Here is a 19,865-nt window from a genome sequence, read left to right on the forward strand (position 1 = left end):
TTTCATCATAGAACAAGACTGATGGAGAGAAATTAAGAACGTTCAGTTCAGTTGTTCAGTTGTGTCCGACTCTTTTCGACCCCATGAATCACAGCACGCCAGGCCTCCCTGTCCATCACCAACTCCCAAGTTCACTCAGACTCACGTCCAGCGAGTCAGTGATGCCATCCAACCATCTCATCTTCTGTCGTCCCCTTCTCCTCCTGCCCCCAATCCCTCCCAGCATCAGAGTCTTTTCCAATGAGTTAACTCTTCTCATGAGGTAGCCAAAGTACTGGAGTTTCAGCTTTAGCATCATTCCTTCCAAAGAAATCCCAGGGCTGATCTCCTTCAGAATGGACTGGTTGGATCTCCTTGCAGTCCAAGGGACTCTCAAGAGTCTTCTCCAACACCACAGTTCAAAACCATCAATTCTTCGGCGCTCAGCCTTCTTCACAGTCCAACTCTCACATCCATACATGACTACTGGAAAAACCATAGCCTTGACTAGATGGACCTTTGTTGGCAAAGTAATGTCTCTGCTTTTCAATATGCTATCTAGGTTGGTCATAACTTTCCTTCCAAGGAGTAAGCGTCTTTTAAATTCATGGCTGCAGTCAACATCTGCAGTGATTTTGGAGCCCCCAAAAAATAAAGTCTGACACTGTTTCCACTGTTTCCCCATCTATTTCCCATGAAGTGATGGGACCAGATGCCATGATCTTCGTTTTCTGAATGTTGAGCTTTAAGCCAACTTTTTCACTCTCCTCTTTCACTTTCATCAAGAGGCTTTTGAGTTCCTCTTCACTTTCTGCCATAAGGGTGGTGTCATCTGCATATCTGAGATTATTGATATTTCTCCTGGCAATCTTGATTCCAGCTTGTGCTTCTTCCAGTCCAGTGTTTCTCATGATGTACTCTGCATATAAGTTAAATAAGCAGGGTGACAATATACAGCCTTGATGTTCTCCTTTTCCTATTTGGAACCAGTCTGTTGTATCTAGAAAAAAGTGTCATCTTTTTCTGTAAAGTTTACTGCTTTCTACACAATTCTAATAAAAATGATCATTGCATTACTAAGGTTCCACACAAGCCACAGTAGAGCTTTGAATAGAACACATATGTGCCTTACTAAAAGGGATTTTCCAGAAAAAAGGATCTGACCCCTTTAATAATGAGAACCATGTTTTAAGAAATTAGAGGCCTAAAAACATTCACCGACAGTGAACACCAAGACCTCCAAGGACAGGGGATTAAGGAAGGAGCACCGTCTTCTACCAACAGTGGCTGACATGTACACAGTGCTATGTACCAGGCACTGCCGTGCTAAGCACTCCAGATTCAGAAATTCACTCTCCAGTGACTCCATGAGTCAAGGCCGATTTTCATAAGTGGACACTGAGGCTAGCAGGTTCAATAGCTCGCCCAAGGTTACACAATTAATAATAGGAAAGCAGTGGTTCCAGCCCAGGAGGTCACACCTGGAAGCCCCATAGTCACTGCCACAGCAATCACACGGAGACACTCATGGCACCATGGGGTCTTTCGAAGCCTGCCCTTGTCTGCTCTTTCCTGAACATCACCAATGGGGAAGCTGTCCACTCCCTGTAGCTTTGAATTTTCTCACATTAGATGTGGATACTATGGAGAAGTCTGAGGGTTAATCTGAGTTATAGCTTCACAGAACTTTTTAAAGACTTTTTGATGTGGCCCATTTTGAAAGTCTTCACTGAATTTGTTACAACATTGCTTCTGTTTTCTGTTTTGGATTTTTGGCCACAAGGTATGTGGGATCTTAGCTCCCTGACCACGAATCAAACCCACACCCCTTGCACTAACCGGAAGGTGACGTCTTAACCACTGGACCACCAGGTAAGTCCCAGCTTCACAGCAATTTAAAGCTGTTCATATATTTAGCAACATTGGGCTTCCCAAGTGACAACAGGTGAGCTTGTGATTTACCAATCCAATGGATGGTGAGGAACAGAGCACTTTATTCCAAGTAAAATGGAAAGTTATTCTGTGTCTGGAAAAACAATGGTTCACTTGGGAAGGATTTAAATGAAATACAGCAGTTCCCTACTAGTCTCAGTACACCTCTGATTCAAAATCTACACTAAGCTCCAGGCAGATCCACTTATGACTCCGAACGGTCCCACCTCTTTCTACTAAGGAAAACAAAACAAGCTAAACGCTGCCTCTCTGCTGCCTTGCCTTTAGTAGGTCTCTCATGGTCGTGCTAAGTCCCTTCAGTTGTGTGAGATTCTTTGTGACTCTAGGGACTGTGGCCTGCCAGGCTCCTCTGCCCATGGGATTCTCCAGGCAAGAATGGTTGCCTGGAGTGTGTTCCCATGCCCTCCTCCAGGGGATCTTGCCAACCCAGGGATTGAACCAGCGTCTCCTAGCGTCTCCTGCATTCCAGGCAGATTCTTTACGGCTGAGCCATCAGGGAAACCCCAGTAAGTCTCTACCTGAGTGTCAAATAAACAAAACCACAACATCTTATAGGTTACATATAACCTGCCTCTCTGAGTCTCAGGAAAATTAAGAAACATCAAAAACTATTCATTTGGGGGACTTCCCTGGTGATCCAGTGGTTAAAACTATGTTTCCACTGCCAGGGGCACAGGTTCAATCCCTGGTCAGGAACTAAGAAACCACATGCCACATGCCCCCCCCCCCCAAAATTAATTTTTTACACTTTTATTTGCTAAGTGTTTAAATAGGCTCCATCTGACACAATATTGCAATAATAACATGAAGCATTTGCCTATTTAGCAGTTGTGAAGTGCCAATGAACAACATCCCTCTGAGGCAGGTGTTAGTATTATTATTAAGCCCATTTTGCAGATGGAAAAGCCAAGACGTCAGAGGCTAAGGAACTTGTCCATGAACACACAGCTGTAAAATGCCAGGCCAGGACTTGCCATAAGGAGTCTGGTTCCAGAACCCACACTGTGGAGCTACGACAACATCATACATCCTTGTAGAAAACAGGTGACTTCTGGAAAACAGGGACTACTATTTATTTAGCTATTTAAAGTTAGTAGCTCCAAGTCTTGAGTTACAGATTAAGAAACATAAAAATCCTGAATATGATTATTAATTTTCTCTTCTTTCCCATTTTAGGCCAAAATGTCTCCAAAGGCATTTCCTAGGATGCCTTAGGTCCGCCCTTTCTTTCATCCTCCAAAATCCCCGTGAGCCTCCAGTGCTGCAGCTTCTGTGGTGAAAGGGGAGACATCCCAGCCCTCTTTCCCAATCCTTGTCAGAGGGTGGCAGGGCCCCCTGGGAGGACAGATAAGCTCCCTGAGCGGTCAGCGGGTCACCTTCCAGCCAGGACTAGGGAGGCAGCCTGGAGCAGACCCTGCTGAGGGAGATAACTGAGGAGAGGAGACAGTTAACTTTGGTGGCAAAAAAAAACAAAACCTCTGGGCCCCCAAGTTATCTAAATTCTGGGAACACTGACAAACGTTTCAGTCTCTTCTGTACACAGATCAAAGGTGTGGAGAATAATTTAGAACACTATAGTTGATGACAGCAAAGTATGTTTTAGGTCCACCCCAGACTCTCAGATTATGTCCATAAATGTTTTGGGGGCTATTCCCAACAACACTGAACCAACAGTGCATACAACATTTTAAATGAGTCCAACATGTCCACTCCTCATGGCTAAATCAATGTGGGAGAATTAAAAACAGTTCACGGAACTTATCAGTCATCAACTTCAATAAAAAGGAAGGTGCAGACACATATCTAAGCTCTTATTTGTAGAAGGGCAAAGGAGGGGGCTGCAGACACATATGTACTTTTTAAAAAAAGTATTTACATATTTACTTGGCTGCACTGGGTCTCAGTTGTGGTGTGTGGGCTTCTCTCTAGTTGCCTGGTGGGGCATGTGTGATCTTAGTTCCCCAACCAGGGATTGAACCCACATCCCCTGCACTGGCAGGTGGATTCTTAACCACTAGACCATCAGCGACGTCCTGACACATATATGTGCTGTATAAGCAGGTACACGCATAGCATAATCCTGAAAGGATACTGAGGACACGACAACCGCGGTCCCCTCTTGGGAAAAAGACTGGGAAATGATGTGTGTGTGGTAGGGGGTGAAAGCGTGTAGACAGGATAAAGTCTTGGTTTTTCAAAGACATTTTTCACTCCACAACTTCTTAATGCTATTTGAATATTATATTGCGTGCATGTCTCATTTTTCCATTTTTAAAAGTGATTCCATTTCAAACACTTGTAATATCCAGGCCCTCAGAAGCAGTGAAGAGGTTGAACTATCAGGAAGTCCAAGCTCAGGCTCTGGAATGAACCATCCCTGATAACCTTGAACAACGTCCATAATATCCTGCTGCTGCTGCTGCTAAGTCGCTTCAGTAGTGTCCAACTCTGTGCGACCCCATAGACGGCAGCCCACCATGCTCCACAGTCCCTGGGATTCTCCAGGCAAGAACACTGGAGTGGGTTGCCATTGCCTTCTCCCCATAATGTCCTAGGGCCTCTTTATTCTTAAACGAGGGGACGGGAACATGGGGAGAAAAAATTACTATGAAAACTAGCAGGAGTTCCATGACAGCATGGCCCACGTCTGTCCCTTTTCCACACTGTTGCATTCCTAAGGCCTGGAACATAGCAGGGCCTCAATAAATACTTTTAAAAGACAAAACTGTACTGGAACTGACCTGAAGTAGCCATCACAGCTCCTCTGAGATCTCAAAGCCTATGATCTCAGTCTACTTGTAAGAAAACAGAATAGCTCACAAATTTGGACTGATCCAGACACAGCTCTAACAGCCAAAAGACTTGAGGTGGTCCCCATAGGAGACGGAGCCTAGGGAAAGTTGATGATGTTGAAATGATCACCACTGTGAATTACAGGGCTACACTGAATGAGGATTGTTTTCTCTGTTGAAGCAAAGCTCCCTTGAACTTCAAAGCCACATTGGAGCATATTGGCCCCAATGTGTGGATTTTTTCCCACCTAAGCCCTCTGCCTACCTAGCTCAGGGATCTGGGAAAAATTCATCCCACTGAGCCTGGCTCTTCAACTACAAAGTGCAGAGATGACCACCCATAACCCATCAGGTTGCATTCAAATGTCTATCCCCCACTCAGCTCTTCTCATCTGCCTGGTTCTACAGGCCTGTGTTTTGCACAGGCAGTGAGCAGTCAAGGACAGACGTTAACCTCCCTCCACTTTCATATTTAAGATGGACTCAGTGGGATTGGTCTTTCATATAAGGACAACACAAGCATCAAAGAAAGTACTGCTTTTACTCTTTAGAAATGTATTCCGCCGTTTCTAAATCAGCCAGGTGGTCCTATCCATGGCTATTGGAGTGTAGTTTCTGTCTATAAATGTCAAGAAACCAACTGAAGGGGTTTCCATCAAATCTGAGATCCTTTGGCTTTAAAAAAAACATATGTATTTTGCCCTGAAAAAAAATATAAGCTATAGAGAAAAAAATTAACTCATGGTACCTATAGTTTCTCAGGCTCCCAGGTGGTAAAGAATCCGCCTGCCAGTGCAGAAGACATAAGAGATGTGGGTTCAATCCCTGGGTCAGGAAGATCCCCTGGAAGGGGCAGGGCAACCCACTCCAGTATTCTTGCCTGGAGAATCCCATGGACAGAGGAGCCTGATGGGCTATAGTCCATGGGGTCGCAAAAAGTCGGATATGACTCAGCGACTTTCACTGCACTGCCTGTCATAAGAGTTCAAAAGCAAAACAGAGAAAAGCATGCTTCCCTCACTGTTAAAGTAGGAAATGAAAGCCCTGAAGGTCAGGAGAGCTGACCTTGTGCCTGGCCGTGGTCCTGAAGAGGAAGGGAGCATCATCCCTCAGATAGTCTTGGCAAAAAGGAGACTTTTATCCCTGAGCAGAGCCCCAGCCATGCAGCAGCACAGTTAAGTGCAGATAATTCAGTCCACACTACCTCTTCATATAACCCCTCCTCTGATCTGTCTAATAAAAAAAACTTAAGCTACAACACTTTTCAATTGCCTTGTTACTAATTCTGATTCCACCTCTAGTAAGAGAGGCATGGTTATTTCTAAGCCCCTCTTAACACAAACAAGAAAATAGCCCAAATTCCTAAGGGACTTGCCAAGTATCTATTTCTGAGATGTCATCAGAGTCCAAAGCCCTAATGTTCTTAAGAAGTAAAAAGGGAGTCACAGTATCCAAAAGTGATGCTTGAGGAATGAGCTAATGAATCACGAAGACCCCTGCGAGTGGGCTGGAAATTACTGATAATAGTGAATAGTGAGTTAGTTAATACTAACTCTGTGCCAAGGCCTGACTTAAGAACTGTACATATACAGTATGTCATTCATGTCCAACACCCCACCCCACATCACTTTAAAGATGAAGAACTGAGGATTGGCAGGGTTAAGTAACTTGCTGAAAACAATTGGTAGTTAGGGGCACAGTTAAAATTAAACCTAAGCAGTTTAGGGACTTCACAAGAATCCATCTGCCAATGCAGAGGACGCAGGTTCAATCCCTGGTCTGGGCAGTAGGATCCTACATGTCTTGGGACAGCTCAGCCCATGCCCTGCCACTGCTGAAGCCCTCGAACCCCAGAGCCAGTGCTCTCCAACAAGAGAAGCCACTGCAATGAAAAGCCGAGCTCACTGCAACTAGAGAAAGCCCGCGTGCTGCAACATAGCGCCTGTGCACAGCGCAGCCAAAAATAAAATAAAAGAATTAAAAAATAAAAATAAAAGAATTTAAAGCTTAAAAAAAAGGAATTCTTAAAACAAACAACGCCCCCCCCCCGCCCCCCAACCTCAGGAAAACCTAAGCAGTTTAAAACTCAGCTGTGCTTTCTATTTTTTCTCTTGGCAGCACCTCTCGGCTTGTGAGATCCCCTTAGGTCCCCAACCAGGGATCGAACACGGGCCCTCAGCAATGAGACTGTGATGTCCTAACCACTGGACTAGCAGGAAATTCTTAAAACTCAGCCTTTAATTAGTAAGCTAAAAGATTGAAATAAGAATTAATAGAATAGCTCCAATAACAAAAAAACTTGAAACAAAAAGATATCTAATATGATTTTTGTTTTCATGAAAAACATTGTTCTATAAGCTTACCAAATCAATGTCTTCAATAAGGTACTACCATAAGTTGGAAAAAAAAAGAGGGGGGCAGATACTTCAGAAACATGTGCTGGAGAATGCTTACCACAGCATCACTTTTAAAAAGCAAAAGACCAATGATAATGAAGACAAAGCAGTGGCATTTGGAGGCTGAAAGCAATTTGATTTATTTAACTTTGAAGAACAAAAGCTTATTCTTCTAAGAAGAAATAAAAACACATTTTCTGTGGAAAAAAGAAACCATTTTAACTGCATTGCCAAAATAAATCAGGCAGAGGGCAAATCAGATCCAGCTACAAAACAGAACTCAGGCCAAGGAAACAGGGGGGAAAAAATGCCAAACAGCAGATTTTAGTTTTTAAAAATAGAAGGAAAATGCCAATAAAAATTACTTTAAAAGAAAAAATAAAAAGAGAAGGAGAGGGAGAGAAATCCTAAATCCAGTTTGCAGTATCAGCCACTGTATTTTTTTTTTTTTTTTTTTTAAGAAGGAATCCTCACCACCGGGTAGATGTGCATTTGATTCAAATATTTGGATCAGTCTTGCATTAAAACAGTAGCCCTGGGTGGCTCCGACGGTAAAGAATCTGGCTGCAATATGGGAGACCTGGGTTCGATCCCTGGGTTGAGACGATCCCTTGAAGAAGGAAATGGCAACCCACTCCAGTTTAAAACAAGGCATTTCAGTAAAATAGCATGGCCAAAAAATCAAAATGTAAACAAAAATGTTTTTCAGAAAAAAATACAACTCTAAAAACTGTATCAGACAGTGTAAAGATACATAACACTCCTGTCTTACTGTATTAGCTACATTCCACTGCAGATCTTTTGATTCAGCTCAGAACCAGCTCAGAACTCTGCCATCTGGGTCCAGAAGGAAAAACTTCCAGACTTCTCTAGTTGGAAATCAAGTCCTATTAAATAGCCATCTCTTGGAGGATGAGAAATAATAAGAAACCAAGCAAGAAAAATTTTCATGAATACACAAATATTTTTAAGTGTCAATGAATACTGCCTTCCCTCCATTCTTTGAGTCCATTCTCTGTTGGGCTCACCAGACATCCTTACTCAGCAAGTCCCAATCCCAGTAGACTCTAATCCTAGGACCTGATTTTCCCAGACCTGGCTGAGTGGTGACGCTGGGACTCCAGGAGCCAGACTGCCCGGGTTGGACTCTAAACTCTACCACGTTCTTACTGCTAACTTGAAACAAGTTGCTTCAACTCTCTGTGCTTAACCTGGTACCTTCTTACTACTCCTTCCAAAGCATGCCAGGCTCCACACACAGCACGTATTATAAATAAATTAGTCCCATGGGCATTCATGATCCTCTTCTCTCTACTTTTGAGTCTCTTTGACATTTTCCAAAATAAATATTTTTTTATTCCAAAATTAATTAAAAAGTTGAAGGCTCAGAAAACATACCCCTTTCTAAGGTCACTCATGTGCTTGTTGATCCTCTGGCCAGCACAACACCACCGAGAGCCAACAACATGCCAGATGCTCTCCTGGCACTTGTACTCAATTGATGAATTCAATATCCTATTTCACATTCAAGAAAACCAAGAGTAAAATCAGTTAAGGACAATTTCCAAGCAGCAAAGCTAGGATGAAAGCCCAGGTCTCCTAATCAAATCCAATGCTCTTTCACAAAATCCTGGGAGATGATTGGATGCTTTGCAGAGAGTATCAAATTTTAAACCAGTGAGATGTGGTCACAATTTCAGGTGACTGGATCAAATCCAGATACAGACAGAATTTGGACCAAGAACACTAGTTGAGCAAGCCTAATTCTTTTAACCTTCCCAGATCCTGAGTGCCTCTCTCTGGGCAGTAGTGGCCAAAACCAGCCATGGCACATTAGCAAGGCTCTAATCCTGCTGGGCCAGACCAAGGATCACCTTGCACTTCCTGCCTGAGGGCGAACAGTGTCTTCTTACCCACGGTCTGCTCCATCCCTCAACACACTGCCAGGTTGATGACTCATCTGCAGAACTGTCATTACAACTCATGCTTTCTTTGCAGCTGAACTGGCTGGCCTTCCTCACCGTAGATTTGAATAGCCACATACTTCTCTTCCCAAAAGGCAAGCCCTCGTGCTTTCAGTCAGAATGTTTCCCTAATTGACCAAAACCACTCAGAACTCCAGTTCTAACATCTGAGTACCATCTACTCTGTCGGTAACACTTTCTGCAACGATGGAAATGCCATGGAAGTTGTCCAACATGGCACACCCTAGCCATCTATGGCTACTGAACACTTAAAATGTGACTAGTGCAACTGTAGAACTAAATTTTTTATTTTAATTAATTTAAATTTAAGTAGCCATAGATGACCAGTGACTACCATATTAGACCACCAGGTTCTAGATCATTGGTGGAAATGTTCTACATTCGTGGGTCTTCAGCTGCCCCTTCATGAGCACCCCAGGATGGCAGAAGAGTGTGGCTAGTCTTAGAGTCACAGACCTTGGTTCAAATCAGCTCCTCCTTCCAGCTGTGTGACCCACACCATGTATATAATTTATCCTTTCCATGTACTGATTTCCTCATCTATAAAGCAGGGATAAAAGTATTCATCCCATTAGGAAATGTTTATAATAGTGACATGTGAGATATATCTCAGTACAACATCCAGAAGACTAGAACTCTGAACTGACATCAGTTGCTTTTATTATTATCTTCATCATCCACTTCCTTTTCCTAAATACTGGTTCCCTTCCCAAGGCCAGAGTAACTGACTAAAAAGGAACTCTGCTTTTTAAGAAAGCCCCTGTTGGGCTTCTCAACTCATGGGGAGGGGCCAGATCTTCCCAAGGGCAAGACAGCAAGAGTTAGTGCTGCACCTCAAGAAACAAGAAAAAAGTCAAATAAATAACCTAACTCTACACCTAAAGCAACTAGAAAAGGAAGAAATGAAGAACCCCAGGGTTAGTAGAAGGAAAGAAATCTTAAAAATTAGAGCAGAAATAAATGCAAAAGAAACAAAAGAGACCATAGCAAAAATCAACAAAACCAAAAGCTGGTTCTTTGAAAGGATAAATAAAATTGACAAACCATTAGCCAGACTCATCAAGAAACAAAGGGAGAAAAATCAAATCAACAAAATTAGAAATGAAAATGGAGAGATCACAACAGACAACACAGAAATACAAAGGATCATAAGAGACTACTATCAACAATTATATGCCAATAAAATGGACAACGTGGAAGAAATGGACAAATTCTTAGAAAAGTACAACTTTCCAAAACTCGACCAGGAAGAAATAGAAAATCTTAACAGACCCATCACAAGCACGGAAATTGAAACTGTAATCAAAAATCTTCCAGCAAACAAAAGCCCAGGTCCAGACGGCTTCACAGCTGAATTCTACCAAAAATGTAGAGAAGAGCTAACACCTATCCTGCTCAAACTCTTCCAGAAAATTGCAGAGGAAGGTAAACTTCCAAACTCATTCTATGAGGCCACCATCACCCTAATACCAAAACCTGACAAAGATCCCACAAAAAAAGAAAACTACAGGCCAATATCACTGATGAACATAGATGCAAAAATCCTTAACAAAATTCTAGCAATCAGAATCCAACAACACATTAAAAAGATCATACACCATGACCAAGTGGGCTTTATCCCAGGGATGCAAGGATTCTTCAATATCCGCAAATCAATCAATGTAATACACCACATTAACAAATTGAAAAATAAAAACCATATGATTATCTCAATAGATGCAGAGAAAGCCTTTGACAAAATTCAACATCCATTTATGATAAAAACTCTCCAGAAAGCAGGAATAGAAGGAACATACCTCAACATAATAAAAGCTATATATGACAAACCCACAGCAAACATTATCCTCAATGGTGAAAAATTGAAAGCATTTCCTCTAAAGTCAGGAACAAGACAAGGGTGCCCACTTTCACCATTACTATTCAACATAGTTTTGGAAGTTTTGGCCACAGCAATCAGAGCAGAAAAAGAAATAAAAGGAATCCAAATTGGAAAAGAAGAAGTAAAACTCTCACTATTTGCAGATGACATGATCCTCTACATAGAAAACCCTAAAGACTCCACCAGAAAATTACTAGAAATAATCAATGACTATAGTAAAGTTGCAGGATATAAAATCAACACACAGAAATCCCTTGCATTCCTATACACTAATAATGAGAAAACAGAAAGAGAAATTAAGGAAACAATTCCATTCACCATTGCAACGGAAAGAATAAAATACTTAGGAATATATCTACCTAAAGAAACTAAAGACCTATATATAGAAAACTATAAAACACTGGTGAAAGAAATCAAAGAGGACACTAATAGATGGAGAAATATACCATGTTCATGGATTGGAAGAATCAATATAGTGAAAATGAGTATACTACCCAAAGCAATTTATAGATTCAATGCAATCCCTATCAAGCTACCAACAGTATTCTTCACAGAGCTAGAACAAATAATTTCACAATTTGTATGGAAATACAAAAAACCTCAAATAGCCAAAGCGATCTTGAGAAAGAAGAATGGAACTGGAGGAATCAACCTACCTGACTTCAGGCTCTACTACAAAGCCACAGTTATCAAGACAGTATGGTACTGGCACAAAGACAGAAATATAGATCAATGGAACAAAATAGAAAGCCCAGAGATAAATCCACGCACATATGGACACCTTATCTTTGACAAAGGAGGCAAGAATATACAATGGATTAAAGACAATCTCTTTAACAAGTGCTGCTGGGAAATCTGGTCAACCACTTGTAAAAGAATGAAACGAGAACACTTTCTAACACCATACACAAAAATAAACTCAAAATGGATTAAAGATCTCAATGTAAGACCAGAAACTATAAAACTCCTAGAGGAGAACATAGGCAAAACACTCTCCGACATACATCACAGCAGGATCCTCTATGACCCACCTCCCAGAATACTGGAAATCAAAGCAAAAATAAACAAATGGGACCTAATTAACCTTAAAAGCTTCTGCACATCAATGGAAACTATAAGCAAGTTGAAAAGACAGGCTTCAGAATGGGAGAAAATAATAGCAAAAGAAGCAACAGACAAACAACTAATCTTAAAAATATACAAGCAACTCCTACAGCTCAACTCCAGAAAAATAAACGACCCAATCAAAAAATGGGCCAAAGAACTAGATAGACATTTCTCCAAAGAAGACATACAGATGGCTAACAAACACATGAAAAGATGCTCAACATCACTCATTATCAGAGAAATGCAAATCAAAACCACTATGAGGTACCATTTCACACCAGTCAGAATGGCTGCGATCCAAAAGTCTACAAATAATAAATGCTGGAGAGGGTGTGGAGAAAAGGGAACCCTCTTACACTGTTGGTGGGAATGCAAACTAGTACAGCCACTATGGAGAACAGTATAGAGATTCCTTAAAAAACTGGAAATAGAACTGCCTTATGATCCAGCAATCCCACTGCTGGGCATACACACTGAGGAAACCAGAAGGGAAAGAGACACGTGTACCCCAATGTTCATCGCAGCACTGTTTATAATAGCCAGGACATGGAAGCAACCTAGATGTCCATCAGCAGATGAATAGATAAGAAAGCTGTGGTACATATACACAATGGAGTATTACTCAGCCATTAAAAAGAATACATTTGAATCAGTTCTACTGAGGTGGATGAAACTGGAGCCTATTATACAGAGTGAAGTAAGCCAGAAGGAAAAACACCAATACAGTATACTAACGCATATATATGGAATTTAGAAAGATGGTAACCATAACCCTGTGTACGAGACAGCAAAAGAGACACTGATGTATGGAACAGTCTTTTGGACTCTGTGGGAGAGGGAGAGGGTGGGAAGATTTGGGAGAATGGCATTGAAACATGTAAAATATCATGTAAGAAACGAGTTGCCAGTCCAGGTTCGATGCAAGATACTGGATGCTTGGGGCTAGTGCACTGGGATGACCCAGAGGGATGGTATGGGGAGGGAGGAGGGAGGAGGGTTCAGGATGGGGAACACATGTATACCTGTGGCGGATTCATTTTGGTATTTGGCAAAACTAATATAATTATGTAAAGTTTAAAAATAAAAAAAAAAAAAAAAGAGTTAGTGCTGGAAAGCTATGAGAACCCCTATGTCTTATGGAATTCAGGAACACAGTTCCTCCAGATAACTTCTGGATCATCCCCAACCCCTCTGAGCCTGGGCAGGTTATCAGAGAAGCTCCATTCAAAAGCCACTTCTCCCCCCACGCAGCCGCACTGACCACAAGTGAATTCACTTATTATAATTAGTAGCACTGACTGAGCATTTCCTATTTGCCAGGCCCTGGGCTTCCTGCGTTATTTCCCTCATATCTTACTGCCATCCTTCCAGGCAGGCAGTATTATTTTTATTTCCCAGTGAGGAAAGTAGGCACAAAAAGCCCAAGCACCTTGCCCAGGTCCCAGCGCTAGTGAGTGGTAAATGGGGACTTGAACCTGGCAGCCTGACTCAAAGGTTCAGGCTCTACCTTGCTATTTCCCTGTACCTTCTAGGACCCTGCCTCCCCCTCCCTTTGTAAGTGGAACCTCTCCTGCCTTAACACTCAGGCTCTGATGGTTCCACTGAAGACTCTGGAGCTGGTCACTCCCTTCCTTTTATATCTAATAAATAACATGAAAGGGATGGGCAGGACTCAAGCCAGAACAGAAAGCAAACAGGAAGATAAAAGCTAAGCCACTATCAAATTAGCAGAGGCTTTTTTTTAAGTAATATCTTCTAAAGTTAAAACAGCCAAACTAAGAAGCATTCACTTTCGCTTTTAAATTGCTTCAAAATATCTGATGGAAAGAGTAATATTTCTACTAGGGATATTTTAGAACTGTGATGCATCAAAGAAAACTAGTTTCTCAAAGGAAAAAGGATTGCTTTGCTTGCTCCAGTCTTTATCAAATCACTGTTAACCTAGAAGTGACGACAAGATTATGTGTCATTTGGCCTGAATGGTTTTTAAAAGGATTTTTACCAAGCTGCCAACATTTAAAAGTCTGTGGTGATTTCACATGTAAAAACCCTTAGATTTCCATCTTTTTTTTGCAAAGGTATAGCCACACTAAGTGCCTCCTGTCTTGTGGGCATGCAAACCCTATAGATGGGGCATGTGATCTCTAGTTTACCACAATCTCCACCACTACACATTGCCTCATAAGAAATCCTCCTCATCACCATGTAGGCCAAGCCTCTAGAGGCACCTGTGTTGATAGGCTCTTCACACAAAGCTATGGGCAGACAAGAGATGGTGTTCTGTCCCCTAGAGCCCTACCTGCTCCACTCCTATGTCCTTCCCGAGTCACTCTCATGTCACCATAGACCCCAGGGATGCTCTTCAGCACCTTCTCCCCACCATGTACCACCCCACCCCCATGCTGCCACATCTACAACTTACCTGCTACTCTGAGTCACTTTGCTGTCTCTTCACAGGCGTCACCGGCACCTCCCCATTGACACTGTCGGTCCCACTAACTGACATCAAACTTCTCCGCTCCTTCTGATTGGACTTGGGTTCCACTTTTGTAACTCTAAACCTGAGCGGGTGGAGCAGGGGGAAGAGGAGATGTGATGGGTTTTGCTTTTCCACTGAACAAGAACCATGAATGAACTAAAAATCCACCTGGAGGATCCCAAAACAAACACAGTCAAAAGTTAGGACAGCAGTGAAAATCACCACATTCACATGTGCACACTACTATATATAATAAAATAACCAACAAGAGCCTCCTATATAGCAGAGGGAACTATACTCAATATTTTGTAACAACCTATAAGGGAAAAGAATCTGAAAAAGAATATATATGTGTGTGTGTGTATGTAATAAAAACCAAATCACTGCTGTATACCTGAAACTAACATGACATTTTAAATCAACTATACCTCAATCAAAAAAAAAAATTTTTTTTTAAAGAAAAGAAATTCACCATATACAACAGGAGGGACCATCCCACAGAGCAAGGCTCCCCATCCCCGGCCAAACCTCCCAGCTACTGTTCACTCAACGCATCAGAGATTCTGCGACACAGTTTATAGAGCATGTGCAAATGCATTAAGAAACAAGGGCACTCAAATATGAAACAGCCTCAGAGCTGTGGTTTCTAACAAGGACCTGAGCATTTACATCAGTTGTTTTAACCACAGAGACTGGATAAAAGCCTGACTAGTATGTACATCAGATGTTCACTAGGCAGTTGCCTTCCTCAAAATTTTCCCGGCAGAATGTCTATCTCTACACACAGGCACGCATACACACACATGGCCCCAGTCACACGTTTAACCAGAATCAGTCAGAGGCAGGGTTTTTGTGTATGCTTGGGTTTTGTCTGTTTTGTTTTGTTTTTTTTTTTTTTTAAAGCAAATTTGGGCTTTCATTAAGAGTTAAGGAATTTGAGAGAAATTTTTCTCAAGAATTAAAAGAGAAGGAAAATTTATTCAACTGGAATACTTTTCTCATCTATCACCATCAATACCCTTAAGTCTTTTCTAAGTCTCTAGTCCTGGTCTTCATTTCCCTCATAACCATCTAAAATAAATTCTCCTTCTTTGTCCAAAATGAGCTCACCGACCAGAATGGGGAGGGAGATGCTGCAGAAGTGAAGGGAGGATGAGGAAAAAAGCTGTCACCACAAACCTAGGTAATCAAGCTCTAAGACTCTCTTGAAGCAACATATGCTGAAACACAGCCTGTGCTCATTCAACATTCATAGTATTTATTCTGTTAATACCTCCAAGACACAGAGTTGGATGTGGGGGACTTTTTTTTATTGGAGTATAATTACTTTACAGTGTTTGTGCTAGGATCTGGGGCATTTAAAAAAGCCATGTTGAATCCGAGTAGAAAGTTTCAGCAGATTTTTTTTTAAAGCAAACAAAATACACTTTGTCCAAACAACTTGCAGGTTCTCACCCCACTCTACATTCATAAGTTCCCATGACTCTGTTCTGAATAAAACAGCATGGTCACGAGTTGCACTGTTTTGCTATAAGTGGCAAAGAGCCATGCAGTCTTCTCTTTGTTGCCTGTGCAACACATGGTAAAACTCAGTGAAATTCAAATAATAAATAATAATAACAGATACCAATTCCTTATTTCTAATTTTTATTTTATATTGTAGCATAGCTGATTAACAATGTTGTGTTAGTTTCAGGTGTACAGCAGAGTGGTTCCGTTATACATACACATGTGTCCATTCTTCAAACTCTTTTCCAACTTGGGTTACTACATATTACTAAGCAGAGTTCCCCATGCTGTACAGTAGGTCCTTCTGTGCCAACAATTCTTGAGTGTATAATAATCGACAAAAACTGAATTAAGATCTTTGCATGAGTCACCTTATTTAGTCTTCACAGCCACCCAGTGAGGTGTCATTCCCATTTTATAGAGGGGGATACTGAGGCACAGAGAGAAGGAACAGTTTGTAGTGGTGCCAGGACTCAAATGAGGGCAATTTGGTGAGTCTAGGCTACTCTTCCTAGAGTTATCAGCAGAGAAGCAGGACCATTTAGGCAGCACTGTCAGAGTTTGCTCAGGGCTTCCCCAGTCTGGCTCCAGCATGCTTACTCTCCACCACTACTCTCTACTGCCTTCACCCAAGCAGCATTAGCCATGCAGTTCCTGTGGGACTCTCAAAATCAACCAAAAATGCTGTGTGTGTGTGTGCTTAGTCACTTAGTCATGTCTGATTCTTTGCGACCCCGTCGATTGCAGCCCGCCAGGCTCCTCTGTCCATGGGGATTCTACAGGCAAGAATACTGGAGCAGGTTGCCATGCCCTCCTCCAGGGCATCTTCCCAGCCCAGGGGTCAAATCCAGGTCTCCCGCATTACGGGCAGATTCTTTACCTTCTGAGCCACCAGGGAAGCTCACTACGTAACATCAAATTACTACCCTGGTTGTTCAGACCGTAAAGAAACTGCCTGCAATGCGGGAGACCTGCATTCCCTCCCTGGGTCAGGAAGATCCCCTGGAGAAGGGAATGGCAACCCACTCCAGTATTCTTGCCTGGGAAATCCCATGGACAGAGGCACATGATGGGCTGTAGTCCATGAGGTCACAAAGAGTCAAACACAACTACGTGACTAACACACACACATCATCAAATTGATTCACCACCCCCAAAGACCTCCGCATCACATGTAGGTCACCAGCAAATGGAAGTTTCAGACTGGGGAACCAGGGCACAGAGGAGGCGGACTAAAGAAAGCAGTCCCAGGAACCCACATGATCTTACACGGCAGACACTGGACCAGCTCCTTCTCTTTCCTTCTTCCCAGCACAGGGCTGGATGACATTTCCTACCCCCCTGGGCATTAGGTGTGGCCGAGTGATTGAATGCCAGCCAGAGGAATGTGAGCAAGAATGAAATGTGCCACTTCAGGCCCATCCCATTAAAACCTTTTGTGAACAATCCTCCGAGGACTTTCTCCTGCTAGCAAACCTGGCAGAGGCACAAGACGGAAAGGACCTGGGGCTGTGGATGACTGATCCAAGAGCCACCACCAACCTGGTCTCCACAAGTGACATGAACTGCTGTAGAGAGTGGAGATTCTTTATCTATCAGAGAAAGTGTGATGCTGTCACTTGACCAGGCCAAGGGCTGCACAGAGAGCTGATAAAACATTAGTTCTGGGTGTGTCTGAGGGCATTTGCAGAAGGCTTTTGCAGAAGATAATAGCATTTGAATTGGTGAGTAAAGATCATCTTCCCCAATGCAAATAAGAATCATCCAAACCCTCAAAGGCCTGAATACAACAAAATGGCAGAGGAAGACTGAATTTGCTATTTTTCCTTGAGCTGACACCTCACTCTTCTTTTGCCATCAGACATGAGCATTCCGGGTTCCTAGGCCTTCAGACTGGTGCCAGGACTAACACCATTGGCTTGCCTGGTTCTCAGACCTTTGGGCTTGGACTGAATTACCACCAGCTCTTCTGGTTCTCCAGATTGCAGACAGAAGGTCGTGGGGCTTCTTGGCCTCCGTGATCATGTGAGCTAATTCCCATAATAAATCTCTTCTCATACGTATGTATGTGTGTGTGCATATATATAATATGGTGGAGGTGGTTTAGTCGCTAAAGTCATGTTCAACTCTTGGCAACACCATGGATTACAGCCTGCCAGACTCCTCTACCCATGGGATTTCCCAGGCAAGAATACTGGAGTGGGTTGCCATTTCCTCCTCCAGGGGATCTTTCTGATCCAGTAATCAAACCCACATCTCCTACACTGGCAGGCAGATTCTTTACCTGAGCCATCAGGAAGCATAATATAGAATCTTATTGATTGTGTATATATATGCATGCACGCTCAGTTGCTTCAGTTGTGTCCAACTCTTTGCAACCCTATGGACTGTAGCCTGCCAGGCTCCCCTGTCTGTGGGATTCTCCAGGCAAGAATACTGGAGTAGGTTGCCCTGCCCTGAGCCAGGGGACTTTCCCGACCCAGGGATTGAACCCATGTCTCTTAAATCTCCTGCATTGGCAAGTGGGTTCTTTACCACTAGTGCCACTCTGGGAAGCGCACACACACACACACACACACACACAATACATACAGAATCTTACTGATTCCTGGAAAATCCTAATACAGCAAGTAATTAATTTATTGCCCTAATCAATACATCTCACATCTGATCTCACAATAACCACCTCTTAGAATTCTTCTTCTGTTGGAAAAATGCAGGACTCAAGACTAGAAAATATCAAAGAAGCCAAGAGACAGGACCAAGCCAGGCTCAGGAGAATACACGCTACGTTTAATAGGTGTACAAATCCACACGGCAGAGCAACCATGTCACACAAACCCCAAGCATCCCAGGACTCACCTGCCCACAGAGAGGACGGTGACCTCTCCTTGGCGCCTCGGGCGGCCCTCTTTGGACTTGTTGGTGGGTTTTATGAAGTGCCACCGCTTGTGCCTACACCGATGACACACGTCCCGCTCGACAGGACCCCCCACTGTGTGCAGATGGTGGCCGCAGATATGCTTCCCTGGGGTGACCCCTGGTGACAAGGGCCCGGGGCTCACCGGCGGGCTCCCAGGAGTGCTGGGCGTCACTGGGCTAAGATAGGAAGAAAAAAAGGAAGAGGTTACTTAAAAGAAATAGCTACACCATTTGCTCCCTCTGCAATGAAAGAAGTTTAAATCAAAAGGAAAAATACCTCTTCCAATTATACAAATGGGCTTTGTGGACTGATCTCAGGCAGCAGGTACTCAGCTTTTGAGACTATACAATGACAGCTCATTGTGAACAGTAATGATGTGATTTATCACTTCTAGTTAACTGGTTGGAAATAAACCACTGCTTTTAATGACGATGCACTGCTTATCTTTGAAGTACGAGGTTTCTTTTCTTGTATGGCTGATCTCCCTTCTCATACAATCTAATTTCATGCAAACTAATTTCTCATACTTACCCAAATGCCTCCTAGATCTCTAAGCAAAGAAAGGCCCTGAATATATATACACTGGAGGAAAGAAAAACTTAAATTCCAATCCAATCATTAGATGACTTAGGAAGGAATATTTGATCCAGTCTGACTATTGGGTCAAAGGAAGAAGGCTTTTAGGCCAAGATATCAAAAGTGACGCTCAAAAGAGACGTTGATAATAATAATAATAAAAACCTAACAGCATTCTAAGCATTCGATCTTTACAAAACCTCTAAATCGGAATTATTTATAAAACAAGGACACTGAGCCTCAGAGCAGTTAAGCAACTTGCTCAAAGTCACACAGTGATGGCTCTG

The 19,865-nt window shown here is 42.6% G+C and overlaps 1 protein-coding gene across 4 annotated transcripts in view; it reads right to left on the reverse strand.

Moving 5' to 3' along the window:
* RELL1 (RELT like 1) overlaps positions 1-19,865 on the reverse strand; it is a 96,146-nt gene that overhangs the window by 20,840 nt on the left and 55,441 nt on the right. For all 4 annotated transcript variants that reach the window (XR_009736960.1, XR_009736959.1, XM_061419888.1 and 1 more), the window contains exons 5-6: positions 18,942-19,178; positions 14,514-14,652 (exon numbers count right to left, since the gene is read on the reverse strand). Coding sequence is in view for 2 of the 4 variants with exons in the window: in XM_061419888.1 (XP_061275872.1) it covers positions 14,517-14,652; positions 18,942-19,178 (373 nt within the window). In the remaining 2 variants the exon portion in view is untranslated. The remainder of the gene's footprint in view (positions 1-14,513; positions 14,653-18,941; positions 19,179-19,865) is intronic.

This window comes from Bos javanicus, chromosome 6 (assembly GCF_032452875.1).
Source record: "Bos javanicus breed banteng chromosome 6, ARS-OSU_banteng_1.0, whole genome shotgun sequence".
Lineage (NCBI taxonomy): Eukaryota > Metazoa > Chordata > Mammalia > Artiodactyla > Bovidae > Bos > Bos javanicus.